The 12666-nt window shown below is 34.9% G+C and overlaps 1 protein-coding gene and 1 pseudogene across 2 annotated transcripts in view; one reads left to right on the top strand and one right to left on the bottom strand.

The window, feature by feature from the left end:
* Nucleotides 1–2313: 2313 nt before the first annotated feature.
* KLHL2 (kelch like family member 2) overlaps nt 2314–12666 on the bottom strand; it is a 65675-nt gene continuing 55322 nt past the window's right edge. For both annotated transcript variants that reach the window (XM_006917015.3, XM_025050390.1), the window contains 7 exons: nt 12638–12666; nt 9924–10121; nt 9438–9539; nt 7831–7959; nt 6662–6802; nt 4101–4244; nt 2314–3114 (listed from right to left, as the gene is read on the bottom strand). The exon at nt 12638–12666 is cut by the window's right edge and continues 83 nt beyond it. In XM_006917015.3, the coding sequence (XP_006917077.1) occupies nt 3086–3114; nt 4101–4244; nt 6662–6802; nt 7831–7959; nt 9438–9539; nt 9924–10121; nt 12638–12666 (772 nt within the window). In that variant the 3' untranslated portion in view covers nt 2314–3085. The remainder of the gene's footprint in view (nt 3115–4100; nt 4245–6661; nt 6803–7830; nt 7960–9437; nt 9540–9923; nt 10122–12637) is intronic.
* Nucleotides 8489–8607, top strand: LOC112483982 (annotated as a pseudogene).

The raw sequence follows: 12666 nt of genomic DNA, 5'->3' as shown, positions 1-12666 counted from the left end.
TACAGTGAAGAAATGAGAAATTCAGAGAAGAGCAACAATAGCCATAGTTTACTGAGGGCCTCTGTATTTCAAGCACATTAATATGTCCTATCTTTCAAACTCCACAATAACCTTGTATGTGACATAGACACTTCTGTTGCTATTTTGTCTAAGAGTCAGAGGTTATGTTACATTTAAAGTCACAGAGAGCAACGGATAGAGTGAATGAGCTGTCTGATTCTTATGCCCATAGGCTTTCCAGTAAATCACACTGCTTTTTTCCCTTAGAATCATGAGCCAAGGTTAGAACCCTAGACTCGATTCAAAGTGTGATTCCACTCCCCATGTAGCCTCCTCTCCTAAATGAGATGCTGGCAGCCATACAGGTCAGTAGGAGGCAATTTGTAGAACACCAAACTGAAACAAAAGGCAGGCTTATTAGCATATCACTACACATAGCATAAAGATTATGCTTTGTACCTAATAAGTCTCAACTCATTATCAGCTGAGATGATAAATACCTGGGTCCTCATCCTATCTATAATGGAAAATAAATACCAAGGATCATATGCCAGAGTCCATAAAAAATGTGAAGGAGCTGAAAGTATCCTGGCAGTATACACACAATCCACCTTAACCCTCTCCATCACTGCTGTCAACCAAAAAAGCACAGATCCAAGAGACAGCAGGCAGCAGAGTTGCTTCACAGTGCAGGTACATGGATCTAGCTTTGAACTTTGCTCTAACGTGGTACTGTTTCCTAGGCAGGACTTCTAAGACAACTTTCTCCCTTTACTTCTGACCTCTTTTTGTACAATAGAACAAACCAGAACACTTTTGTAATACCTTAAAAAAACGTTTCAAACTGGAAAGACAAAAGCTGGTTGGGAGGAGGGGGCAAATTCAAAGCCCCTGAAATCATAGTTATGAATACAGCTGACAAACCTTGGCAAACTGTTGTATTGTACAGCTATTAAAGCTTCGAAGAAAGAATGTAAAGACAAGGATGTATTTGACATGCTAAGTATTTAAGACTCTGTTACCCTAATAGATTATACTTTAAGAAAAGCTTAAAAATTTGTTAGATCTTTGACAGATTTGTGGAGTTTCATGGAACGTCAGTGTTTGGAAGTGATCAGAAAAGATAACACCATACATTTTTCTTGGTGCCACTGTCAGAAACAGCCAGCAGTGCTCCAAGTTCATCAGACCCTCAACATGTTTGTTGATGATGGATGTGCTTGGAGCCACACTAAGGCAGAAATTCTTGTTTTTCATATGGCAAACATAGACTTTTTCTTTTTCTAATAAATAACATTATATTTTCACTTATAATGGAAAGTTCAACTAAGTATTAAATATAGTTCTATGTTTCAATGTGAATACTCTATATTATACTCTATGTTAAATAAATAGAAATTTTATCATAGGTAAAATTCTTCCTCTGGACTGTTCTGGCAACAGCACATGCTAACCTTTTAAATCCCTCTCCTGAGCAACAGCCGCCATATCCCATTATCTCCTGCCCTGCCCTCCTCCCATTCTTTTGTGTCCAGCATCTCAGTTGTCCACCCCATTCCCCAACTCCCATTTCCTTAGTTCTTTTTTTTGTGGTATCAAAACCACCAATTTATTTCTCGGTTGCTTTAGAATAGAATTTTAGAATTTTTTCTTTGACTTACTTTTTTGGTCCAATGCTATTTGTTTTATCTTTATCTTTTATCCTGTCCATATTAAGGATGGAGGAATATAAAAACTTTAAATTTCACCAATCCTTAGGAAACTTTTCCTTGATGGCTGAGGTATTAACTTTTTCTTGGAGAACAATTTTCAATGACTTCAGTTATTGATTTAACAGACTTGCCTTAGAGGTTACTTTGGCAAAAATTAAAAATACTGATTTGTGAAGTTAGAAAAATGCAAATTTTACAAAAGAATAGAAAAATTGAACAGGCAACTTTCTTAATATCAAACTAAGTAGGTAAAAATCAAGGACAATGTAAAACAAATAATATACAAATTTTTATTCAAAGATAATTCAATAAAGACATGTTTTAGTCATTTTTTAAGTGAGATTAATTGAAGACCTCAGAAAAATTGTATCTGATCAGCGCACATGGCTACTTACAGAAAGTTCTCTCTTCTGTTAATAGCAGCTAAATTTATACACACAGAAAAAATTCTTAAGACCATGCAAATTCAGTTGAATTTCCGTACATTCATTGTATTCATCAAAAACCTGCAGTAATTTTCATGCCAAAGTGTTACTTTCAGAAAAAAAATTAAAAATATACACTGAAACATGACCAAGATTAAACCAAAGAAAATAATAAATAAGCTTAATTTATATTTTATTTAAAAAAGTTTGGCATCACACATAGTCAAGTGTGTTATACCATGTTCATTCCTCAGAAGTGGCATTTTAAAGTGTTAAGCATTGTTAAATATCAAAAAATACAACTCTGTTTTACAATGTAGTACTGGCATAATTCAAAGTACTGTGCCAATTATAAATAGTATAATCAAGTTTCAAACATCTTTTCAAACATTTAAAGGAAAGCATATAGACACACAGTTATATGCACACCATTTATTATACTCATGTAATCAAAGATATTTTATAAAAGCAAACAATTTTATCCCTCAACTATAGTTTGTATACTTACACAGATTTTAATACCTGTTCAAAGATTTTCAGTTCCTGTGTATACAGATTTTCAGGAGAAGGAATAAAGAAAGAGTAAAATTTAATTTTACAAGAACACATATTACTTTATCCTCCTTCACAGAATAATCCACAGTCATTCAAGGTTGATAACTAGTCTTTATGAAAGCAACTGTTCTCTAAAGACTACAGAATAAGTACTGTAGTCCAGGTTTCTTATTAAAATTCAGTCAGCTGCTGCTCATTGCAGAAAGAGCCTACATGGTGCTTCTACCAAAAATAATCTTCAGTATCTGAGGCCTATAAAGGCAGACGATCTTATCTTCTCCAGAGACTTAAAGTGCAGCTACAAGTGGAGAAGTGCTAGATTCGCAGTCACTTCAGAAATACTTGTTGAAGTCTGTTTCTCACGTATAAATATGCCAAAATCGTCCTTCAGGCTCATAATGGTTTATCAATAACTGTGACCCCTGAGCAAAAAAATGGAGAAATAAAAGAGAAGTCAAAGGCAGCATTCTGTATCTCAGAGAAAATACTGAATTGTTTGTTTGATTACTCAAGCTTCAGGGACTGAAAAAATCATGATGTTTCAAAAGTACTATCATTTTAATGTACATGACAGTGAACTCTGTTTAGTTATAGACCAAAATAACATGAGACTTAAACCAGAATTAAGGAAAAATAATTTTACTCAAGAAATACTAAAATCCACCTAATACTCAAAGGGGCACAAAGAAACTTTTGGGGGTGATGAGTATTTTCATTATGTTGATTGTGGTGCCAGTTTCATGGGTGTATACATATGTCTAACAAAACTGTGTAATTTAAATATATGCTATTCTATGTCAGTTATATCTCAATGAAGCTGTTAAAAAATATGCTACATTTTCAGCCATGTTATTCTGGGATCCTATTTTATATAGTTCTATTAGGTATTGTATTAGATGATACATAAACAATAGTTATGGTTAATTAGTATAAACTTTTTTTCTCCATTACTGGATCAATATTAGAATATTACTGAAACATTCTGATATTTAAAGCAATATAAATATCATCAGAATAACTGATATATAGCATACAGTTTTAAAGACTCATCATTATAGTTATTAAAGAGTGTTACCATTTCTCTTACAGAGAATGGACCAAAATGATATTTTATAATTCAACCAGTACTATGCTTAAAGTAAGAAAAATTACCCCACTGCCTCGCTATACTATCACATGGAGCCCTGCCAGGGGAGGTGTTGTAGGGGTCATATTTATTGGATATCTGAGTAATTAAAGTCTTGCCAGGTTGTGATTCCACTCCACTGCATACAATGTTAGCCAAAAAGCAACTCTGAGAAAAGCCTTCTTCATATAACAGAAAACCACTTTTAATGCAAATAGCATAATGATATAATCTTTTTTATAGTGTTAATAGAAGCCTGTAAGAAAATTAGACAATTATTACCTGCATAACTTCTCCCTGTGCTCATACAAGATGACACCACTGTCCATTTATCAGTTGTTGGGTTATAATATTCTACTGATGCCAAGTTACAGGAACCATCATCTCCTCCAACCACATATAACAGACCATTAACTGCACAAACGCCTTTAAAAATTTACACAGAGGAAAAAAACAATTATTTTTAAAAATGTGGATGAATATAAATATCCCTACACATGTTTGGTGAGGTGATCCAGAGATACTTAATTCCTTAAAGGAGGCAAGAAGAGAAGATGAATAGGGAAGAATTCATACAGTGAAAGTCTGATTCCACTTCTAAGCTCCTACTCGTGTCATTTACGCAGTAGTTGCTTTATATGTGCACGACTTCATTTAATCTTCACAATAACCCTACTTTATAGATTAGAAACTATTTTCATCCTCATTTAAAAAAAATAAAAACTTAAAGGTCAAAGAAGTTTAGTAACTCTGCTAAAGTCAGCTTCTTAGGGAATCCTAAAGAAAAAAATATGTATGTGTAGAAGATAAAAATGATTTTGAATTTTAATTATTATACTGACTGGTTAACTCCTTTAAAAGGAGAGAAATATTATTTATTTCATTATTAGAGTAACATAGGTTTTTTATTTTTTGCAAATATTCGAAACATCTAGAAAAGTATAAAGAAAAAAAGATCACCTCTAATCCTGTATCACTGGAATTGTGATCTCTACTCTTGCTGACTCTTTTTCTAAGCATATATATTCAAATACTTCTTTTTTAACCCCAAAGTAGCTCATACTACACATGCTACTTTATTACTAACTCACTCCCACCAAACAATATACCTTGGATATTTTCCCAAAGTAATACATATAGATCTATATGACTGCACAATAGTCCACATATGATACCATAATTTATTAATTGTCTTTGATGAATATCAAAGTTGTTTCTACTAATGGCTATTATTTTCAGTATTTTTGCTCTTATCAATAATGTTACAATGAACAAGGATCCCTCTTGCATACTTTTGCATACTTGTGTAACTATTTTCTTAATCTAAATTTTTACAAAGAAAATTGCTAAGAGATAAACACCTTTTAAAAGCTCTTTATTTCAATTTTTTTAAAAAAGCATATTAAATCATTTTAAATAAGATTCAGAGCTATTATGAACTGGTACTAGAGGGTTTCAAAAAATGCTGCCCATACACTGGTCTGCATAGTTTCATAGACGGTTTTGCTAACATAATTAACAGACGTTTGCAGATTTTTAACACAGCAGAATAATGAGCCCAACTCTATGCACAACATTTAAAAGTGTCCCAGCAATAGTATCTTCTGTGCGAATGGAGTGGATCTTCTCTTCTCAAACTCGATTGTGTTACTAATCTAGTTTCTTGGCAGGAAACAATTTCATAACATTTTAAAGTAGTTCAAATACTTGAAAGGCAAGATGAGGACAATTATAACTCTACATATACAAATGACTTTATTCTTCTGGCTAGCAGAAATGAGCTAATTATGATTTGAAAACAATAAAACACGGGTAGAGAAAAAAATATTCCAATCTTTAGAAAAACAATAATGAAAGTTCAAATTGCAAATATATTTCCTAATCCAGGAAGGCACATGCACATATTATTGTCACTTTTCTAACTTAATATGTACTAAGTCAAGCATTTATTTTACATGGGGCCCAGAATTGTAGATCTTAATATGATTCTGGAACTATCTATAGCTGAGAGGTTTTCAGTACCTCACCAAATACAACTGCCTGAATGACGTGCAAGTTCAAGTAGAATTATAAATTCTGTTCTGTTGCTGACAGTCCTTTGCAGTCCCACGTATTTAGTTTCCCATAGTAATCACATTTAAATTAAAGAGAAATTAATTAAGAGGAGCATTTGGGGTAGGGCATGCATCTTACAACATCACCCAACAGTGTATAGTGAGTTTGAGAATCATCAAGAACTTATCTGGATGTGGGAAATGGCATGGATATAATGGCATTTTAAAGAAGACTAGCATTTACAAAAAGACTATATAGCTATTCTAAATCAATTTTCCATTTCTAGTTCCCTTGTATGGATCTTCTTTTAAAGCAGTTAGTTTCCTAACCTTAAAGACCTCAGCTTTCTTAAATTATTATTATTTGTTGTCCAGATTCAGATAAACAACTAGCTTTTTTATGTGATATAAATATTTACTCAACTAGACTAAATCACCGGAGAACTGTCATTTCTAATACATGATACATGGTAGGCACTCAAAAACTTTTATGGTAAGGATGAATGAATTCAAGTATCAAATAAAGAGAGCTCTTCATCTAATTTAGTCTCTATATTCATCACCATAAATAGCTACTAGTAGAAATTGTATGTTAACTGAAGTGTCACAACAACCTGCTATGTTCCAGACACTATACTAGGCATTCACTATATAGATTATTACATAAGATTATGCCTTTAAAGAGCTAGTCTGTTAGGGAACCCAGATCAGTAAAAGAATAATAGAAATACACAGTGATACTAGTAAAATTGTAAATACAACTCATAAATTTCATAATTGTACAGATACCTGCATTTCTTCTGCACATGTTCATATCTGCAACCTGTCTCCATGTATTGGTGGTAGGATCATAGACTTCAACACTTTTTCGTACTAAAGGGCCATCATGACCCCCTACAGCATACAATAAGTTGTTTAACACACCAACACCTATAAAACACAAAGAACCAAACTATAGTAAGTAGAGTAAAAGGGACAAGAAATTTATAACATATTAAGAGTTTATTCAAATGACTTGTAGCTAAAACTTTTGAAATTATCATTCATAGAAAACAACCTAAGAAATGGACATGAATGGAATGGACGAATGAGAATCTCAATAAGAACTATTATTCTTAAAAAAAAAGACATGTCAAATAGAATAAAGATAACATGTAGGAGAAACACAGAGAGGGCAATCCTTTAACATAATCCTTTTGAGAACAACTTTCATGATAAAAGCAAACCAGTATAGTGGAGGAGTCTGTTCCACTGCCAGACGCTCCTGCCAGATCCAACTAGATCCGGATTAGAAAGAGATAATTTCCTATAAATCCTCTCAGAGACCATCCACTCTTCCCCTCTGCCCCATTCTGGTTCCTGACACATGCCTTTTCCTGCCCTACCCACCCCGAGCAAGCCATAAGGCATTCTCTTCTTAAGTGAGGCAGATCACGCCCTAGCACCCTGTCCATACTCCCTGTCCTATATAACCAACCCCTTAGCACCTGCCACGTGGCAGGGAGGCTATCCATGTCCTCTTACTGTGGCCCCAGACACACCTCGTATGTAAGTTCCCTTAATAAACTCACACGTAATGCTGGAGTCATTAGCCCCGTTGGTCCCTCGGACCCAGGAAATGTTACATAAGAAGTATTAAAGCCCCAAATGTGTAAGAAATGGATATGAAGAGACTAGATTAAGCAAGTTAAGCACTAAAATAAAAAAAATTAAAATGCCAAACAATTAAATGAAACAGAGAAGCTTTTAATATAGCACTTAGAAATTCTGCAAAGTGAAATTTAAGTGCAGCTACCTACTACCAGCTACCTGCATAATTCAAAAACATTTTAACAGTGTCATCAGAATCAGTATATGTATTTTCTGAAAACATAAAGAGATGTCAATGAATCATTTCACTTGTTTAATTCTTTTCCATCATTTTCGTGCTTCTATTGCTAAATGAGGTTCCTATTCACCTGCTCCGCTCCGTCTGGTACTCATTTCCGCTATATAGGTCCACTCGTTTGTTGTAGCATTATAGCATTCTACTGTACTCAGACACTGACGTGAAGCTCCATCATAACCCCCTACAGCATAGAGCAAACCTAAACATGGAATCACAAGAAAAGTCAGGTTCATAAAAAGCTATTGTTTCAAGTCAAAAAATATTTTCCTTCATGGTAGCAGAGTTTCCCCTTAAAATGTTACTGATTTTTATAAAGTATTAAGATCTTGCCCAGTGTTGATGGGTGGAGTTACCAAATCACATTATGAAGATCCGTGGAGTATACACGGTATATGTGATGGTATTAATGTAACATTTTCATCAATAATATGACTGACAGACCAGAAAGTATATCATTATATCTTTGAATAACACTATTTAGTAAGTAAACATCTGAAAAACAGAATTAAACATCAAAGTTACTTCAGTAAATTAAAAAAAAAATTAAAAAAAAAACTAACTAAATCAAGAGTTAGTACCAGTGTACAGTAAAATATTATTTGGCAGTAAAAAGAAATGAAGTACTAGTAAATGCTACAGCATGAATGAACCCTAAAAAGATTATGCTAAGTCAAAGAAGCTAGTCACAAAGGACCACATACTGTATGATTTCATTAATATGAAATGTCGTTTACGGCCATGCCACCCTGAATAAGCCCGATCCTGTCTGATCTCGGAAGCTATGCAGGGTTGGGCCTGGTTAGTACTTGGATAGGAGACCATCTAGGAATACCAGGCGCTGTAGGTGTAAAAACTAAAAAATAAGGGATTGTAAGCTGACAAGGTCCTTGCAATCTCTGAGGTGAACCAAGAGTTGCCTCGCCTAAAAAAATTAAAATAAAATAAAATAAAAAATGTCCAGAAATGAGAAATTTATATAGAAACAGAAAGTAGAGTAGTGGTTGCTGAGGGCTGGGGAGGTGACAGCTAAGGGGAGTAGGGCTGCTTTCTGGGGTAATAAAAATGTTCTAAAGTGATGGATACACACTGAATTGTATACTTAAAATGGATGAACTGCATTGTATGTAATTTATCTCTCAATAAAACTAGCACAGAGAATTATACCCACAGTGGAGAGGGCATAGCAACTCACAAATTTACCCAAGCAAAAAAACAACAACAACAACAACATGAATAATACTTATAGCCTTGGGGGACAAAGTAGAATATAAATAAGTAATTGTGACAACCCATCCCTTAAATGTTAAACTGCCCTTCTCCAGATATAAAATTTTACATATATACCATATGATTTGTTCCCCAAACAACTGTGTTAATATCAGTTAACAGTTTTATATACGTTACACAGAGAGAGATAATGAGAAAGGAAGAAAGAAGAGACAGGGAGAGAAGGAGGAAGAGAGGGAGAAGAGGAGGCAGGCGGCTAGAGTGTGAGAGGAAAGGCCTTGCACAGCTTGGTTTACACAGACGAGCTAATTTTAAAAAGAGAATAATTTAAAATTTATAGTAACTGCTACTTTCCCTTTTTAAATGATCATTTGCTTGCCGTTTAGATTATCAGAAAAACCACTCTTAACGATCAAGAAATGTTCACCGGCAGGAAGCGTCAGCACCTACCTCCCACGACGCCGACACCCACACTGCTCCTCCTCGTGTTCATAGGCGCCACGTGGAACCACTCGTTAGACTTTATGTTATATGCTTCCACAGACGATAAACCTATAATAAAGGACAGTGCTCTTCATTTCCTCCTCTGGAAAAGAACTGAGGTAACTGTTCCCTTACATATATTATTAGGGCTAAAATTAAAAGAGAAAAATATGGAATGTAAACATATCGATTAAGTGATAAATAGGAATAACTTCTTTTTCAGAGAGCTCCTACCCAAACTACTGACATTTAATAGCTTCTTAAACTTGGTAAGATAACTGAAACTGATGCCTAAGAAACTTTATATACTTACCACTCTTAAAGGAATTCTTGATGGAATTTTTAAATCTATCTTTATAATACCTGTTAAAACACTCAGATATCTCATCGCGCCATGATTTGTTCTATAAGTTACTGCTAACAGCAATGTGGAAGAGATGAAAAGAAATTTACCTGTACTCCCGTCAAAGCCTCCCACAGCATATAACAACCCATTTAACACAGCAGCCCCCAAAGTGCTTCTCCGGTCTCGCATGTTAGCAACGCTGGTCCACTGATCTTTCACCGGGTCGTAGGAATCTACAGTACGGACTCTTAAGGAACCGTTAAAGCCACCGACAGCAAAAACCAGCCCGGCCATGTAGACCATCCCTGTGAAAGAAATACAGCAGTTAAGGACAAACAGGCCACGAAACTACCACCACTGTCTAAAGACTGCTTTACAAATGTCTACAGCTGTAGTCAGAATGTAAGTTATTTTTAGGAGAATCCTGAATGAATAAGTTTCGAAGAAACACTATTCATTAGCAAGAATATATAACAACTAAAGTGTCCTCCTTTCTAAGATTATTAAAAAATGCAATGGCATGCACTTAGGTACTATTTTGACTCTTGGCTTTCTCAAAGACTTCTTTATTTATAGATTTTAAAGAGCCAATATTTTCCAACTCCTTGAACCCATGTACATCTCTCATGGCTTTCAATTTTAGATCTTCTACTCTAAATTTTTATTTAATTTGCATAACATGCTTCCAGTTATTCTGTTAGTGGGCTAAATCAGGTGCTGGCAAACTACAGACTATTTTTATGAAACCCATGAACTAAAAATAGTTTTTGCATTTTTAAGTGGTTGAAAACCAATCAAAAGAATGTTCTATGACATGTAAGAAATTATATGAAATTCAAATTTCAGCATCCTAAATAAAGTTTTATTGGAACACAGCCCCACTCATTCATCTGTGTAGTGTCTATGACTGCTTGTGCATTATACTGGCACCTGAGTAGTTCTAACAGAGTTCATATAACCCACAAAACCTAAAATACTTACTTTTCTGGGTTTTTTCATGCTGTTCTCATCTGAAAAGGTCCTCTCACCATCCACTCTGCTTTCTTTAAGTTTCAGGCCCCACTGAAAGTAATACTTCCTCTCTGAGGCCACCCTTGAACTACTTTAACCTAAAAGAATTACCGATAGCTCCTGACCCCCTATAGCAAATATACCCATTTTAAAGTTAATAGATCTTATACAGTCTGCCATGTCATTGCTTTAAATTGTTCAAGTTTCTGTTGTTCTTAAATTTTGTAATGTTTATGTTACTGGCACAGTGAGATCAGGAACTGTGCCTCAGTTCTCTGAATCCTAGCAGGGAGAACAAGAATCACCAGCTCTAAGGGTTTGACTAGCTCAGTGTTTCATACGATGTCATCAGGCAAGGCGTGTGTCACTACCCTCCTCTGTCTTACCCTCTGGTGCTTTATCCCCAGCCCCTGGAATATGCATGGATGGGCAGTCCTTCACGAGGCATCAAGAATGCAGGGCAACTGACAGCTTTGTATTTTACTGTTAGTGGAAGTAATAACTGGTATGTCCTCTTAGAATACCCTTTGAATCAGTAATTCCAGTTCTAGAGTTTTATCCCACTGTATTAGCATAGGTACACAGTGATGTATGTATACGGAATTCATTGTAGCACTGTTTATAACATAATATTAAAAACAATTTTAATGTTTAATTAAAAACTAGAAAAACTTAGACTTCATCCAGCACCCCCCAAAAATGTTAGACAGCTCCTAATGAATGAGGTTAACTCTATGCTGATGTGTAACAATCTCCAAGATGCATTGTTGAAGTACTGCCATGTTAGAAATGTCCCATTACAGTTAGACCTCATTTTGCTATGGGAGCTATGAATAATGGATCCAAGTCTGAGTCCTAGGAAGAATCCTTAGAGTTTGCAACTGCCTTTTCTGATTGCAGTTTTGGCTAAATAAGGTCTATTTTAACCAATGTTTATAAAATGGATGCCTGGAAGAAGGCAACTGTGGTTCATAGGTAAGTCAGGAATCTCTGAGAACTAAAGGTCCTGACCTAAAGCATTCCTTCTCAACACTTCATCAAAGGTAATTAAGAAAAGCAACAAATGAACAGGACACACAAACAGAGACATATGGAGATAAACTACAGACTACTGGTTACCACAGGGTAGGGGGTGGGGGAGGAGGGGAGAAGTAGATGGGGCAAAGGGGGTCAAACATAGCGGGGTAGGGGAAGGGTGAAGTGGGTAAAGGGGATCGAATATATGGTAGCTGAAGGAAACTGGACTTTGGGTGGTAAACACACAATAGAATATACAGATGTCAAATTACAATGTACACCTGAAAATTATATAATTGTGTTAACCAATGTTAACCCAATACACTTAATAAAAATAAAAAAATTTTTTTTAAAAGACAACTGTTTTACTTAGAAAGTGTTTTACTAAGATAATGCTAATTTCTCTATTTTGTACCTAGTATACCTTTTAGGATTCTGTAAGCCAACTGTATTCTCAAAAATATTTATGCCAATGTTACCAATGTTACCCCAATGTTACCAATGTTACTCCAACAAACTTAATTTAAAAAATAAATAAATAAAAAATAAATTTAAAAAAAAGAAAAAATATCCAGTAAATTGTTAACTCCTCCGCCTTGTAGTAGAGCTTCAGAAAGATATGTAAGGATGAAGACAGAGTAGCTATTCCCATCAATGTCTTGTGAGACTCCTGAATCACTGTGTAACCATGTAGCCATTTTAATCAAAGCTTTTCTAATAAAGACTCTTCTAATTAATAAAACAAGACCTGAGACAGGAGCTTCCAATGACTCAGCAGCCGGGAACGGCTTACCTGCCCTGCATCTCCTGGAGCAACTCTGC

Source organism: Pteropus alecto, unplaced genomic scaffold (genome assembly GCF_000325575.1).
Source record: "Pteropus alecto unplaced genomic scaffold, ASM32557v1 scaffold166, whole genome shotgun sequence".
Classification (NCBI taxonomy): domain Eukaryota; kingdom Metazoa; phylum Chordata; class Mammalia; order Chiroptera; family Pteropodidae; genus Pteropus; species Pteropus alecto.
The sequence above is the reverse complement of the archived record's forward strand: the minus strand, read 5'-3'. Positions and strand labels throughout refer to the sequence as shown.